Source organism: Mobula hypostoma, chromosome 2 (assembly GCF_963921235.1).
Source record: "Mobula hypostoma chromosome 2, sMobHyp1.1, whole genome shotgun sequence".
Classification (NCBI taxonomy): domain Eukaryota; kingdom Metazoa; phylum Chordata; class Chondrichthyes; order Myliobatiformes; family Myliobatidae; genus Mobula; species Mobula hypostoma.
The window spans coordinates 163,114,021-163,131,661 of NC_086098.1; the positions used below are offsets into that span (position 1 = coordinate 163,114,021).

At 40.6% G+C, this 17,641-nt stretch overlaps 1 protein-coding gene across 1 annotated transcript in view; it reads right to left on the minus strand.

Moving 5' to 3' along the window:
- The window catches only part of chd6 (chromodomain helicase DNA binding protein 6), a 370,255-nt gene that overhangs the window by 322,945 nt on the left and 29,669 nt on the right, over positions 1–17,641 (minus strand). The window contains exon 2 of the mRNA XM_063040969.1: positions 6,992–7,048. Within this exon, the coding sequence (XP_062897039.1) occupies positions 6,992–7,018 (27 nt within the window). The 5' untranslated portion in view covers positions 7,019–7,048. The remainder of the gene's footprint in view (positions 1–6,991; positions 7,049–17,641) is intronic.

Here is a 17,641-nt window from a genome sequence, read left to right on the forward strand (position 1 = left end):
AGTTCTTTTTGAATGCTTTCTTGTAAGATTCCGCAAACTAAACAATCTCTCAGTGCATCATGAAGTCCATCATTGAAATAACAATGCTCAGACATTTTCTTCAATTCAGCCATTTATGTTGAAATAGACTCCCTTTCCTTCTGATTCTGATTATGAAACCTGAAGCGTTCAGGAATCAACAATTATTTCAGTTCTAAATGTTCCTGCATTACTTTCATTATATCTGTAAAGCTCACTTCAGCTGGTTTGGTTGAAGCAGTCCAACTTCTAAACAAACTATATGCCTTTAAATCCAATGCACTCAGCAAAATTGGTACTTGTTTCTCATTAACTATTCCATTTGCTTTAAAACACTGTTCAATATACAAAATCCAGTTATCTCTTCTGCAATCCAATGTACCCAACCATATCTGCTTTATTTATGATTATCACTCAGTACTCACTATTTATGAACCTATGAATTTGTCCATTTCTTAAAAAAAATCGAACATCTTCTCCTCTGCCCAAAGCACATGCTACACTGTTTACTACTGTTTTCTCTACTGTTTTCTCATGCTGCAGTTTTTTTAAATAGCTCCAAAACAAAAACTAATTGAAAGGAAAGTAAGAGAGCCAGCAGATGTGAGTCTAAGTCTTCTTTTAAATTCTAAGCGAGGCGCCACATATGACACAGTGAGGTATGAGGTATGCCATTCATATACTTCGTACTTATAACCATAACAAATTATTTAAATAGCAATGAATGCTTAATCAAACAATATTACTCAAATATTACTGACTATACAATATGACCCTCTGCCTTTGCCTAGTAGTGGAGATACTCACACTGTTTCCAATACAACTGAATAGCTCACAGGGCTACTTCAGAAGTGAGGCCTTTGAGTTTGAAGTCACAGGCCAGAATAGATAAGATGAACAGTTTTCTTTTATGAAGGACACTACTGAACCAGACGGGTTTTGTGACAATCTTGTGGTTCTGTGGTGATCAGTACAGATTAATTTACTACACTGAATTTTCCCAGATTTCATGGTGGAATTTTGATCATCTCCACACTGTCAGTCCTTGCCCCTGGATTACTATTCCAATAACATCTGCTTCACTATTACCCAGTTTCCAAGCTCCACACATTAAACTGCAATGATCATTTCATTGAGGTTCCGTAGTGGCTCAAGGTGCAATACACTGCCTGGGTCAAGGTGATGTTTACTATTCATTATATATTCCTACAATCCATAAGTGGGCTGGCTAGTTTGATTCATAACAGATGAGACTGTACTTCAAACATCATTTGGCTACAACATGCTTTAAGAATCTTTAAAAGGTGCTATAGAAATGAAACCATTCTATCTGTTTTTTTTGCCAGACTCTTAGGATAAAGACCAAATTCTTTCCTGAGGAAGGGTCTCAGCCCAAAACATCAACTGGTTATTCATTTTCACAGATGCGGTCTGACCTGCTGAATTCCTCCAGCACTTTTTCAAAGTTCAAAGTACATCTATTATCAAAGTATGTATACATTATACAACCTTGAGATTCATCTCCTTACAGATAGCCACAAAACAAAGAATCCCAAAAGAACCCATAAAAAAGACCATCAAACACCCAAGTTGCAGGGAAAAAACAAATCGTGCAAACAATGAAAATAAGCAAATAGCATTCAGAACAAAGTGAGACCACAGATGCAAAGCCAGGCGTCACTGCAACCGGAACAGGCCAAGCATTTCTCTGGATTTCCAGAATATGGAGAATCTCTTGTGTTTCTAACCTCTTTCCACTCTGGTTACATGGGTTCTGAGGTGATTTATGTGGCTAATACAGGAATCTCTGACTTTTCCACAGACAAGGCAGAAGATGCCTGATGGGGCAGACAGGCAAGTTGCTTGCATCCACCCCCCCATTCACACAAGGCACCTATGTGCTCCGAATACTACACTTCAGGTTCTCACTATCATCCCAAGTATTCCTCTTCAGGGATGCTACGGTCTTTCACGATTTGAGCACATCTTCCAATAATTTCCCCTGTCCGCTAAATATTCTCACCCCAGGAGGGCTCAGGGTAGCATGTCTGTTTCAAGATTCTAGTGCTATCTACATTAAACCTGTTTTACCTGCTGCAAGATCTTTAATAATCTGAAGCTCCCTAAAACTTTCCATTTCAAACTATCAACCTTTACAGTATCAGCAAATGATTTTGTTAATACCTCAGAATCAAAGTAATACTTTTTTTACACAAGCTAAGACCAGAAGTTCACAATGTCCTGCTTCACATACTCTGAGCAGGACCTATTTCCCCTTTTATCATTCAGCTTCCTACGACACTGCTACATTTCCCCTCATGCACTTTGCTGGAATAATTCCAACCAGGCTTGTGTGTAACGTCATTGTCAAATCCTTTCTGAACATCTATATTCACCAACTGCTCTGCATTCATCTCAAAATCAGAGCTGTTTAAAAGGGAAGACAAAGGTCTAGAATTTGCAGCTGTAATAAGTGAAACTGTCAACATTTGCTCCGTTACCATGAAACTTCCCGGCATCCTCACCCATGCAGATAAACAAAGGTGTCAATAATGGCCTGTTCCTCCATGATGAAATGTTAAAGTCATTGCAGATACAATCTGCACAGAATCAGAGATCTGACATGAATTTCAGTTGTTACACAATACTCTCACCATATAATAATACTGTTGAGTGAGGTGCACTGAAGTCTTAAAGATATTTCCATTTTTATTTCCCACTCTTAAAATTCAACAGTTTTTAAAACAATGCATCTTCTACATTTACAAGCTAAGCTTCAGCCAACTTACTCAGAATCTTTATGTAAATTGTTTTAAAAATAAACCTTCAGAATCATTGCTTTTTGCTTCCTGCTTCACAGCCTGCGAGAATTCTTCAATTCAATTGGCTGCTTAACTTTTGACATTCTTTGCTGCTGAACACTATGGGGGGGGGGGGTAAGCAGTACCCTTACTTGAGGCAATAGACCTGACCAACTATTGCTAGAGTAGGCACTTCCAAAATAAAAGGATGAGGCACTGGAACACAGAAAGAATCGTAGCTCTGCAGGTGAAGAGCACTCATCGTCACAATACATCTGAAACTCAGCAATTTCATCTGACCTTACCAACCAAACCATACCACTACCATCAATCCATCCATGTTAACTTGCTACCATCATCAACATCTAACAGGCATTCCCAGTTTGTGTTCATTTTTTTATTTTAATGTAGCCCTGTTAATGATAGATAAATACGTACAGCATTATACGAATCTTACGGCAGTGAAGCCTTGAATTCTAATCCTGCTAAAAAACAAAATCTACAGAAAGTACATCAATACAATGTTACATACCTGGAGTATGGTTTATTATATTCCCATCAGATCAGCAACACCCCAAGTGTCTTATTTGTAATGCTGTACTGTCTAATGAAGCCATGAAACCATCAAGACTGCAGGAACACTTCCGTAAAAGACACTCTGAAAAGGCTACTTATGGTATTTCTCAGTTCCACAAGATAAAAGAAGCATTTGAAAGGCGTTGCGCACTCATCACTTACCAAGAAAGCTAAAAATGGCCTTGATAGTGGTCTCATTCCTCCTTATAACACTTCCAAAATGATAGCAAAGTGTGGAAAATCTCATATAATTGGTGAAAGATTAATAATGCCTGTATCAGAAGTGCTCATCACTGTTCTCAAAATGGATACCAGTATTTTAAAATCAATTCCTCTGAGTAACAACTCTGTAGCTCGTTGTATTGACAAAATGAGTGAAGACATCAAGTATCAGCTATGCACAGAGCTACAAAAAACAGAACTTGGAATACAACTGAACGAAAAGTTCGACTGTTTACTCTTTTTCCATAGATACTGTCTGGTCTTCTGAGTTCCTGCAGCGTTTTGTGTGTGTTAACTGGATGAGTCAGCGGTACGAGACAACAAGGCATTGCTACTGACTTATATATGGTTTATCAAAAATGGAAAAGTTTATGAAAAGATTCTCAAAGTTATAAACAAATATCAACAGAGAATCAATCTACAACAAGCTCAAAATGTATATTAAGGATAAAAGTATTCTGATTTAGAAACATTATTTCTTGTGCAACAGATGGAGCACCATATATGACAGTTTGCCATGCTGGTTTAGTGGCATTTATGAAAAAAGAAATTCCAAGTCTGTTTGCAATCCATTGTGTAATTCATCATCAACATCTTGCAGCCAAAAACCTCAGCCAACAACTTTGTTCAAGCACGACTCTTGAAATATCTGCTATCAATAAAATTAAAGTTCATCCATTAAAGAGCAGAATATTTCCCCAGTTATGCCAAGATAATGATGAAGAGTTTGAATGCTTGTTTCTTCATACTGAAGTGCATTGGCTGTCAAGAGGCTGGGCTTAAAGTGTTTCTTTGATTTCCATCCTCCTACCTTGCTGAAAGAGGCTTCATTGCAGTGAACTACATATTCACAAAACACTTGAACATTCTTAGACATGGGGACTCAAGGCTTTTGCTGTTACAACTTGAACAAGATATTTCAACTCTCGCTAAACCCATCAAGCTCAAGGATCACATTGATTTCAAAGCTGCTGTACAGTGCACAGGTACTGTTTAAACTAGGTTTAAAGACAAGTAAAAATTTAAAGCAGAATAATTTTCTCATGTTAGCATATATTTTCAGTGCCACTAGTTAATCTGTTCCATACCTTACAATATTTAATATTATTGCACTTTAATTTGTTATTTATGCATAATTCACCTCCAGATTTTATCCTTACCTTCACAAGTTATTGTGTGTAACATGTATTATGTGTACATCTGTACCTTACACCCTAGTTTGGAGAAATGTTGTTTCATTTCTATATACATTATGTGGTTATATATGTTATATACATGTATATAGTTAAATGACAATACACTTGACTGGACTTCACTGCTAACCAGAAAATCGGAGGCATACTTGTCCATCATGATCCTTGTCAACTCACTATGGATGGTCCCAGACCTAGCTGCAAAGAGAGAGAGCAGGGCATGGAGCTAGCAACCCCATCCCATAACTGCAGAAACATCAACATAAGCTCCTAATACCTCATCCTTGAGAAAGGAAGGACCTAAGATGAGCTACACACTTGAAAGACTAGCCTCGGACAGAGAACTGTGGCGAACTGCCGTCTGCAGCCTATGCCCCAGAAGGGGTGATGGGCTTAAGAAATGACCCTTCTCCTTGATTAAGCACAACAGCCCTTGGTTAATCTACATCATTTCCAGTTAGACTATTCAAATAGTTTGCTCAACTGTCATTAAATTAACCAGTTGGTAACTAGGTGGCTCATGCTTTCTCTCTTCTGGAACTATATTACAATGACGATTCTCTAGTCTCTATAAGATTAATAAAATATGGACCCTTCCATCCTGCCTTCTCACAAGCTTCTAAGCAAATAACTTTATAAGCTTTTGAAAACAGTTGGAGCAGTTAAGCCACATCTATAGGTTGTGGAAATCTCCATTACCCGACAGCACTAATGAGAAAGTTAACCAGTCACTACATTGTTTTGTAGAAGACGTTCACCCTTCAGATTAATTAACTTTGCAAAGCCACTAGGCCTGATCGAGCAGTATAAAATGCTTACACAAAATCATGTAGCAAAGGAAGCCCTTTGGTGCCTCATGCATTTCTGCCAATTGCATATTCCAATTTTTCTCCCTCCCCTTTCTCACTACTAATGTTTTATCTTTGAATGTTTAACCAAATTTTGTTTCAATGCAATTTTTGAACCATTGTCCATCACTCCTCAATTGCACATAACTCCCAAATCTCCAATTCTCTTGCAGATGGTTTTACAGTCCTCTGGTTACCAACCATCCTTCAAATGACAAAGGCATCTCTTTACTTAAAGAAAACTCTTCACAATTTTGAACATCCAAATTAAACCTCTTCTGCTTCAATAATAGCAATCCCAGCATCTTTAGTCCATCCACATTAACTGGAGCTTGTTATCCATGAAACCCTTCCAATAAATGTCCCCTAGACACAGTAATTTATAAAGAATTTAGGATTACTTCTTTCTTTTGCACCCTGTAACCATTTGAAAACAATCTTTCTTTGTTTTTGTTACAAAGTTAAACATTCCTATCAACATAAACCTGCAAGATTTTTTATCCATTTCCCCTTTAAATAAATAGGTTTTAAAAATTATACATTCAACGTGACAGCCTAGCACATCAGGCAGACAAGAAAGGAACTGCACACCAGAAACTGTACACAGTGCAGCCAACTTCAGCTACTCCCATCATACCCTCTGCTCTGTGATTGCTCTAAGCTGTTTCCATGGGAAACCAAAAGTCGTGACAACAACTGCAATTAAACACACAGATAATTATTGAATCATTGACTAGTGTTGCACTGACCATTCAGCCATCAGGTCTATGCAAGCTCCTTGAAACAGCAGTTACTCTCACTCCCCAAAAGGTCTTACAATATTTTCCCACTTGAAATATATGAAAAATTATCCAATTGATAAGTTGGAAAAATGAAATTTCTCCAGTTTCATTTAAGGCTACAACTGAATTTATATCCTGCCAGGGGTACAATGGTAGGTTATACAAGCAGGTAGATTAATGCAAGCAACCGAGGATGGGGTGCCATGGTTGATCTTACTGCTCTAGCTTTAAAAGTAAAGGGGGAAAAAACTGATTAAAAATTCAGTTGACTTATCTGCTTTCAGAATGCAGCACTCAGTCAAAATACAATACAGGGAATCCAGGAGAGCAGCAGATCAGAGCGCCTACGAGGCACCACTCTAGGAAATTCACCCTTGTTCACACAAGAAGATTAGCATTGGAGAGCAGACAGCACATAATAAGTACAAGTGAAACTGTGGAGAAAATAACACCAGGAGGCAGAAGCACATCAGCTGAAATGTGTGCACTCCACTAGAAGAGGGCATGTGATGAACGTTTATATTAAGGGTTGATGATGGTTGGCCACTCACCGGTTTCTCTTTCTTCTGTATTTTCATGGTCCAGTGTATAGACAGCCAGCTTAGTTTCTGTAATGATAAAGCCACACAATGTGTCAAACAATAATGAAATTATATGCATTTTAAAGATACATAATTACTTGTAAAATCTCATGATACTGGGTATGACCAGTTAATGATTTAAAATTCATATTCAAGATGGCATGCTTCACTGATCCATAATGCAAGCACATCTTGACAGCTGAATTGAATAAAATAAAATTGACATAGCCATTTACAATATTTAACAATACATATTATGACTGCAGGAAATAAAGATTGAGAGCAGGAAGCATTTGCCAGACAACCATAGATATCTGAAGATCAATCAGATGGCAGCCGAGGATCACAGAACAGTGAATAAAATTAAATAAAGTGATGGGACGTGCCAATGAGTAGGAAGCACATTGAGGAGCAAGATTAGTCTGCACTGAGAGGCTAGGGTTGATCAAGGGTGGTCAGTGTGGTCATAAGGAGACACCTTATGAGTTAACTGATTTTTGTTTTACAGAGAAGGTGACCAAGTACGTCAATAGACAACAAACAATCTAATAGAGGTCAAGTGCACCTGTGGGAGGAAAGATTGAACCCTGGTATCAGGACTATGAGTAGAGGAGAGATGGCTGGTATAAAAAAAAGTGCTGAAATAGAGGCCAGAGATGACTGATGGAAAGGGAGGAGGACAACAGACACTTGAAGAGAAATTTTTCTGGATAAGAACAAGTCCAGCCTGCTAGGTAAGTGTTAGTGGAAAGGAATTGGTTGGATCTTTGTTCCAGAAGTGCTTTAAGCCTTTCCTAATGGAAGATAATGGTGTATAAAAACTGGGCAACCATAGTGAAGATGGGGAAATCGGAAGCTGTTAAAATGGTGGAATGCTGCTACTTTCACAATATTTTAAATATCTGGATGAACACATGAAATGCAATGGCACAGAAGGCTGAGAAATGAAAATCGGAATTAGTATTTAATGGCCAGCACGGGCAGGCAGGGTTGAATGGCCCATTTCTATGTTGTGTGACTTCATGACTAAATATTCAATTGGAATTGGAGTTTTAAGATGAATTGAAAATTCAAGCCTTTCTGGATACTATAGCACAATGGAAGATGTAATTTGAATAAACCACTGCAACCCAAAATGTCCATCCAACTTCAGACATGTACTAACTTCCAGTTTATAGCCTTTCTGTAGCTTGTAATGTAATTAGGAGGAATCATTTGTACATGCCACTCTGCCTTCAGTATCCATACCATCACTCAGCTTTGTCTACTTTCTTGACCTATCTCCAAATCCTGTAATTTACTAAAAACATATTCACTGAAAACCACTGACAACTCTTCAGGTAGTGAATTTCAAAGAATAACAACCCTCACAGAAAAGTGTCACTTCAGTCCTAAATGGCTGAGCCCTTATCCCAAGACCATATCCCATTCTGAGGAAACAGTCTCTTAGCATCCACTTCATGAAACCTTCTCAGAATTTTATATATCAAAGTGAGATCAGCTCTATGCAGAACTCAGCTACTAATTCTCTGATCAAAGGACAGCCTCCTCATTCCAGAATTAATCCATAACCCTCAAAGGCAAGTACTTCTGTACTATGCTAGGAGACCTAACTGCACACAATACTTTCCTAGCTTCATCCCAATATCTTCAGCAGCTTCACCAAGTTTGGTACCTAGAACTGTAGACAAAATTTCAACAAAATTCCAGTACCATGTCCAAACATGGATTAGAAATTACTTAGTATCATTGTGTTATGTTTGGGATAACCAGTAGATGTGGTATACTTGGATTTTCAGAAGGCTTTTGACAAGGTCCCACACAGGAGATTAGTGCAAACTTAAAGCACACAGTATTGGGGGTAAGGTATTGATGTGGATAGAGAATTGGTTGGCAGACAGGAAGCAAAGAGTGGGAATAAACGGGACCTTCTCAGAATGGCAGGCAATGACTAGTGGGGTACTGCAAGGCTCAGTGCTGGGACCCCAGTTGTTTACAATATATATTAATGACTTGGATGAGGGAATTAAATGCAGCATCTCCAAGTTTGCGGATGACACGAAGCTGGGTGACAGTGTTAGCTGTGAGGAGGATGCTAAGAGGATGCAGGGTGACTTGGATAGGTTAGGTGAGTGGGCAAATTCATGGCAGATGCAATTTAATGTGGATAAATGTGAGGTTATCCACTTTGGTGGCAAAAACAGGAAAACAGATTATTATCTGAATGGTGGCCGATTAGGAAAAGGGGAAGTGCAACGAGACCTGGGTGTCATTATACACCAGTCATTGAAAGTGGGCATGCAGGTACAGCAAGCGGTGAAAAAGGCGAATGGTATGCTGGCATTTATAGCGAGGGGATTCGAATACAGGAGCAGGGAGGTACTACTGCAGTTGTACAAGGCCTTGGTGAGACCACACCTGGAGTATTGTGTGCAGTTTTGGTCCCCTAATCTGAGGAAAGACATCCTTGCCATAGAGGGAGTACAAAGAAGGTTCACCAGATTGATTCCTGGGATGGCAGGACTTTCATATGATGAACGACTGGAACGACTAGTCTTATACACGCTAGAATTTAGAAGATAGAGGGGAGATCTTATTGAAACGTGTAAAATCCTAAAAGGTTTGGACAGGCTAGATGCAGGAAGATTGTTCCCAATGTTGGGGAAGTCCAGAACGAGGGGTCACAGTTTAAGGATAAAGGGGAAGCATTTTAGGACCGAGATGAGGAAAAACTTCTTCACACAGAGAGTGGTGAATCTGTGGAATTCTCTGCCACAGGAAACAGTTGAGGCCAGTTCATTGGCTATATTTAAGAGGAAGTTAGATATGGCCCTTGTGGCTAAAGGGATCAGGGGGTATGGAGAGAAGGCAGGTACAGGGTTCTGAGTTGGATGATCAGCCATGATCATACTGAATGGCGGTGCAGGCTCGAAGGGCCAAATGGCCTACTCCTGCACCTCTTTTCTATGTTTCTACAGTGTACACCCATTTAGAAAACCATGGATTCCCCCAAGTCCTGTCTTTTATAGATACTAAAAACCATGTATAATCAGAACAACACACACAAAATGCTGGTGGAATGCAGCAGGCCAGGCAGCATCTATAGGAAGAGGGCAGCATCCTCTTCCTATAGATGCTATCTGGCCTGCTGCATTCCACCAGCATTTTGTGTGTGTTGCTTGAAATTCCAGCATCTGCAGATTTCCTCGTGTTTGCGTTTATAATCAGAACAAAACTTGCTTGCTTTACATTCATACACTAATGTCATAAAAGGCAAGCAATTTAGGTTCTGCTTTCAATGCTTGCTGTGCTTATGTGTCAATCATTATCTTAACTTCAGTTTATATCCAGAACCTTTACTACTCTACCCGATAAGAATCTAGTAATGCCAGTTGTGAGAATGTAGCTGAACCTCTGGAAGTACTTTGCAGATGTGCAAAATTCCACAACTTTTATCTGAAGTGGTACTAACTGACATCATCCCAAATAACTCAGCCCTATTCTTGTCATAAGAAACCAGGGAAAATAATTTAGTTCAACTACCAAAGTTCACATTCAATACTGTAACACTATTACAGCACTAGTGACCCAGGTTCAAATCCTGCCACTCTCTGTAAGGGGTTCCCATATTCTCCCCGTGACCGCATGGCTTTCCTCCAACATTCCAAAGAGGTCCCGGTTAGTAAGGTAATTGGTCATCTGGGTGTAATTGGGCAGCACAGGATCATTGGGTTGTTACAGTGCTGTATCTCTAAATGAGTAACAATAAATTCTGGCCACCACAATATAGGAAGCATATGGGGGCTATGGAGAAAAAGGTTTACCAGGATACTGCATGAATTAAAGGGTATGAGCTACAAGAAGAAGTTGGACAGACTAGGGCTGTTTTCTCTGAGTGGCAGAGGCTGAGAGGAGATCTAATAGAAGTTTAAAAAACTATGAGAGGCAGAGATAAGAGCTTACAGCCAGTGTGCTTTCCCCACCCCTCCCCAGGGTTGAATGTCTAATAGTAAAGGGCATGCATTTAGGGTGGGAGGGAAAGTTCAAAGGCAATTCAAAGAATGTTTCACCACCCCACCCCCCAACCTCCATAAAAGTACAGAGAGTGGTGGGTACCTGGAATGTTCTGCCAAGGGTGGTGATGGAGACAGATACACTGGAGGCATTTAATGTACACTTGAGATAGGCACATGAATGTACAGATAATGAAGGGTTGTGAACCATGTACAGACAAAGGATTTGGTGTTATTAATTAATTCACAACACCATGGGCCAAAGTGCTTGTCCCTGTGCTGTACTTTTCTATGTACCAATTCTACTAATCAAAGTAAATTTATTATCAAAGTACATATACATCAGGCCGGCTGGTGGTGTAGTGGCATCAGCATTGGACTTCAAGGCAGAAGGTCCTGAGTTCAAACCCAGCCAGGTCCCAACCTGGGCAGCAGCAGTATCTGCGCAGAAGAAAGGCCTGGCAATCCATTTCTGTATCTTGCCATGAAAACCCTATTGTCCATGAAGTCACAAAGAAACCAGAAACCCTAGATCAACAACACTTACTGTGCAACACAAAGCTTACGTTGCTGATAATCAGCAGAAACGCAAAGTCATCAAGGCAATAAAACAATACAGGGACAAGATTCAGACTCAGCTCTCCACCAACACACACAGCTTATAGCAAGGTCTGCACACTATCGCATACTTCAAAGCTAAATGCAGTGGAGTTTCTAACATTGCTGCCTCGCTCCCAGATGAGCTAAATAATTTTTTTTACACTCGATTTGATGTTGCTAACACTGAGCTCCTGAGGAGACTGACAGCTGATGTGACCTGCATCTTAGTTATCTCTGAGGCTGAAGTACACAGGTGTTTCCAACGGCTGGACATTCGCAAGGCTGCGGGACTGGACGGCATCCCAGGCCGGGTACTCAGGATGTGCACAGCACAACTAACAGGTGTGTTTACAGACATTTTTAATCCCTCCCTCTCCCAGTGCAGAGTGCCCTCTTGCTACCATTGTTCCGCTACCTAAAAAGACCAAGGTAGCATGTATGAACAACTGCCGTCCTGTCACACTCACCTCAATAATAAGCAGATGCTTTGAGAGGCTGGTCAAGGACTACATCTGCAGCATGATACCACCCACACTGGACCCCAACAATTCACCCACCGACACAACTGATACGGATGACACAATAGCCACAGCTCTACACACCATTCTTACACTTCTGGAAAAGAAAGATGCTTATGTCAGAATACTGTTCTTGGACTACAGTTCAGCATTCAACACCATAAATCCCTTCCGGCTTGACAAGAAGCTCAGAGACCTTGGCCTTCACCCTGTCTTGTGCAGCTGGATCCTGGACTTCCTGTCAGATGACTGGTAGGTGTCAAAAGTGGGCTCCCTTACCTCTGCCCTTCTGACCCTTAACATAGGAGCACCCCAGGGCTGTGTACTAAGCCCTCTCCTTTACTCTCTGTACACCCACGACTGTGTCGCCACCCACAGCTCCAATCTGCTAATTAAATTTGCTGACGACACTACACTGATTGGCCTAATCTCAAGTAATATTGAGGCAGCCTAGAGAAGTCATCACTCTGACACAGTGGTGTCAAGCAAGCAACCTCTCCCTCAATGTTACAAAAAAAACAAAGGAGCTGGTTGTGGACCACAGGAGGAATGGTGGCAGGCTAACCCCTATTGTCATCAATGGATCTGGGGTTGAGAGGGTGAACAGCTTCAAGTTCCTCAGCATAGACATCACCAAGGATCTCACGCCTCTTTCACCTCAGGCAGCTGAAGAAGTTTGGTATGGACCCTCAAATCCTAAGAACTTTCTACAGGGGACCACTGAGAGCATCCTGACTGACTGCATCACTGCCCGATATGAAAACTGTACTTCCCTCAATTGCAGGACTCTGCATAGAGTGGTGCAGACAGCCCAGCACATCTGTTGATGTTAACTTCACAGTATTCAGGACATTTACAAAGACAGGTATGCAAAAAGGACCCGAAGGATCATTGGAGACACAAGTCACCCCAACTACAAACTGTTCCACCGCTACCATCCAGGAAACAGTACCAAAGCATAAAAGCCAGGACTAACATTCTCCGGGACAGCTTCTTCCACCAGGCCATCAGACTGATTAATTCATGCTGACACAACTGTACACCCTATCCTCACTATAGGGGTCTTCAGACTATGCGGATTCACAGTTATGCGAGGAACCTATTTCTACCAACGTTTCATTATATGCGTCCAAAACTCACAGTTATGCGAGGAGCACTGCCTTCCTGCCAATACAAGTCAGGTGCGCGCACCTCACAATCTCTCTCCCGCCACTCTCGCACTGGTTTTGGCAAGATGTGGATATGCGATCTTAAACTTTTGTTGGTTTTACCTACGGTGCAGTAATTTTGTGCTTGAAATATTTAACTATGCCTCCCAAGCGTCCGATGTCATGTCTTGGGCCGTCAGCCGAGCGGCAAAGAACCGCTTTAACACTTGAAAAAAAGTTGGAAATTATAAACAGCGCGGCATCAGCTGAAGGTAACACAGCTCTGGGACGCTACTGTCGGGAATAGAATCTTGCTTTTAAAGTTCTTTTGTTGCTTGACGATGTGCCAGCACATCCTGAACATTTGGACAGCATTCATCCTAACATAACAGTGCGTTTCCTACCGCCTAACACAGCATCGCTGATTCAACCACTCAACCGGTGTCATCCACATTCAAGGTGTACTTACTGACTACTTATTTACTGACTTGCTGACTTATTTATTTATTTATTTTTATGGCAAACTATCCCTCAGATGCTGCAAGCAAAAGACGATTTGGAAAATCCTGAGAGTTTACCAACGGTGAGAGAATGGTGGAAATCAGAACACTTGGCACAAATGGCAATGGACATGGACATGGACCCAAGTTTAGAACGGAGTCAGCATTTCAGTTGTTCCCTGCCGTCAATCCTTCTTCCCTACAAGCAAATTTATGATGAAAAACAAAACGCTGCCAAGCAAACAACCCTCACCACCTTATTCAAATCGCTGTAATCTTCTGCTGCCGGCAGTTCTAAGAGTTCTGTGATCTTCCTTCACCCCTTGCTGTGCTTGATATGATCCTGACGACCACAACCATCCACCTTATCTGTGTAAAGCTGCCCGACACCACAACAACCACTCATCTCCCAGACCGAACACACCTGCCACTGTTGGTGAGTACTGTACACCAAAGGATGTTAACTTTCTATGATTTATTACATTGAATATTACCTTAAATTGATACAATACAAATATTGTCTTGTAGTACTGCTTTTGTGTCGTATTGGTATGAAAATGTGAATAAATTACAAATAAAACATATTTAGGAAGCCCTCTGGAACACATCCCTATTTTCTCCATTTAAATAATTATTCACATTATGCGTCAACTTCGAGGAACGTATCCCTCGCATATAATGAGGATAGGGTGTATTTCTATGTTATACTGACTGTCCTATTGTAATACTATTTATTATAAATTACTATAAATTGCAAATTGCACACGTAAACGGAGACATAACGTAAAGATTTTTACTCCTCATGTATATGAAAGATGTAAGTAATAAAGTCAATTCAATTCAATTGAAAGATCACACCAACTGGGCATACAACCAGCGTGCAAAACACAACAAATACAAAAAGAAAGAAACAGCAATAATAAATATCAAGAACATGAGATAAAGAGTCCTTGAAAGTGAGTCTATAGGTTGTGGGAACAGTTCAGTGATAGGGCAAGTGAAGCTGAGTGAAGTTATCCCCACTGGTTCAAGAGCCTGATGGTTGAAGGGTAGTAACTGTTCCTGAACCTGTTGGTGAGAGTACTGAGGCTCCCGTGTCTTTTTTCTCATGGCGGCAGTGAGAAGAGAGCATGATGGTGGATGCTGCTTCCGTATAGATGTGCTCACTGGTAGGGAGAGTTTTACTGGGCTGTACCCACTACATTATGTTGGATTTTCCATTCAAGAACATCAGTGTTTCCATACCTGGCTGTGATACAGCCACTCAATATACTCTCCAGCACACATCTACAGAAGTTTGTCAAAATTTTAGATGTCATGCCAAATCTTCGTAAACTCCTAAGGAAGTAGAGGCACTGCCAAGCATTCTTCATAATTACACTTCAAAGTTCTAAGTAAATTTATTATCAAAGTACATATATGTAACCATGTACAACCCTGAGATTCATTTTCTTCCAGGCATACTCAATAAATCCATAATAGGATAATAACCATAATAGAATCCATGAAAGACCTCACCAACCTCGATGTTCAACCAGTGTGAAAAAGGCAACAAACTGCACAAATTCAAAATAATAACAATAGATAAACAGTATGCATCAAGGTCATGAGATGAAGAGTCCCTGAAAGTGAATCCATAGGTTGTGGGAATACCGTGCCTATACAAAGAATTCACCCCCTGCTCTGGAAGTTTTCTTTTTTTTGGTCTTACAACACTGAATCACAGTGGATTTAATTTGGCTTTTTTGACATTGATCAACAGAAAACGACTACTTTGTGTCAAAAGTGAAAGCAGATTTCTACAAAGTGATCTAATTACAAATATAAAACAAAAAAAACTGATTGCATAAGTATTCACCCCCCCCCCTTTAATATGACACACCAAATCATCACTGGTGCAGCCAACTGGTTTCAGAAGTCACATAATTAGTTAAATGGAGATCACCTGTGTGCAGTCAAGGTGTTTCAATTGATTGTAGTAAAAATACACCTGAATCTGGAAGGCCCAACTTCTGGTGAGTCAGTATCCTGGCAAAAGCTACACCATGAAGACGAAAGAACACTCCAAGCAACTCCATGAAAAGGTTTTTGAAAAGCACAAGTCAGGAGATGGATACAAGAAAATTTCCAAGTCACTGAATATCCCTTGGAGTATAGTTGGAGTCAATCATCCCACTGATGGGTGAGTCCAGAACCAAAGGCCACAGTTTAAGAATAAGGGATAGGCCATTTAGAACAGAGTTGAGGAAAAACTTTTTCACCCAGAGAGTGGTGGATATATGGAATGCTCTGCCCCAGAAGGCTGTGGAGGCCAAGTCTCTGGATGCTTTCAAAAAAGAGATGGATAGAGCTCTTAAAGATAGTGGAATCAAAGGTTATGGGGATAGGGCAAGAACTAGATACTGATAGTGGATGATCAGCCATGATCACAGTGAATGGCGGTGCTGGCTCGAAGGGCCGAATGGATACTCCTGCACCTATTGTCTACTGTCTATCGTCTATTATCAAGAAATGGAACGAATATGGCACAGCTGTAAATTTGCCTAGAGCAGCCCATCCTCAAAAACTGAGTGACCATGCAAGAAGGGGACTAGTGAGGGAGGCCACCAAGAGACCTGTGACAACTCTGGAAGAGTTACAAGCTTCAGTGGCTGAGATGGAAGAGACTGTGCAGACAACTACTGTTGCCCAGGTGCTTCACCAGTCGCAGCCTTATGGGAGAGTGGCAAAGAGAAAGCCACTGTTGGAAAAAAAAAACTCACATGAAATCTTGGCTGGAGTTTGCCAGAAGGCATGTGTGAGACTCCGAAGTCAGCTGTAAGGAGGCTCTAAGATCTGATGAAACAAAATTTTAGCTTTTTGGCCATCAGACTAAATGCTATGTTTGTCATAAATCGCACATCATCAAAAATACAGCATCCCTAATGTGTTGGTGGTGGTTGCATTGTGCTGTGGGGATGCTTCACTGCAGCAGCCCTGGAAGGCTGGTGAAGGTGTGGGGTAAAATGAATGCAATAAAATACAGGGAAATCCTGATGCAGTCTACAAGAGAACTGCCACTTCGAAGAAGATTTGTTTTCCGGCAAGACAATGACCCCAAGCATAACACCAAAGCTACACAACAATGGCTTAACAACAACAAAGGTTTAATGTCTTGGAGAGGACAAGTCAGAGTCCAGACCACAACACAATTCAGAATTTGTGGCTGGACAAAGGCTATTCACTTATCATCCCCGTGCAATCTGACACAGCTTGAGCGGTTTTGTAAAGAAAAATGGGGAAAAATTGCAATGTGCAAAGCTTATAGAGATCTATCCATACAGACTCAAGATTACATTTGCTACCAAAGGTGCATCAACTAAATACTAACTTTGGGGGGGGGCGGTGCTGAGTTATTATGCAATCAATTATAGTGTTCTTAATAATTGTAATAAATTTAGACCAATTTGTAGAGATGTGTTTTCACTTCGACATGGAAGTGTCTCTTCTGTTAATCAGTGTCAAAAAAGCCAAATTAAATCTACTGTGATTCAATACAATAAAACATGAAAACTTCCAAGGAGGGGCAAATACTTTTCATAGGTACTGTATTTCAGTGATAGCAGAATGAAGTTATCCCCTTTGGTTCACGAACCCGCGTCTGAGGGCTAAGAACTGTTCCTGAACCTAGTGGTGTAAGTGTCTTGGAGAGGACAAGTCAGAGTCCAGACCTCAACACAATTCAGAATTTGTGGCTGGACTTGACAAGGGCTATTCACTTATCATCCCCGTGCAATCTGACAGAGCTTGAGCGGTTTTGTAAAGAAAAATGGGGAAAAATTGCCCCATTGGATGCTGCTTT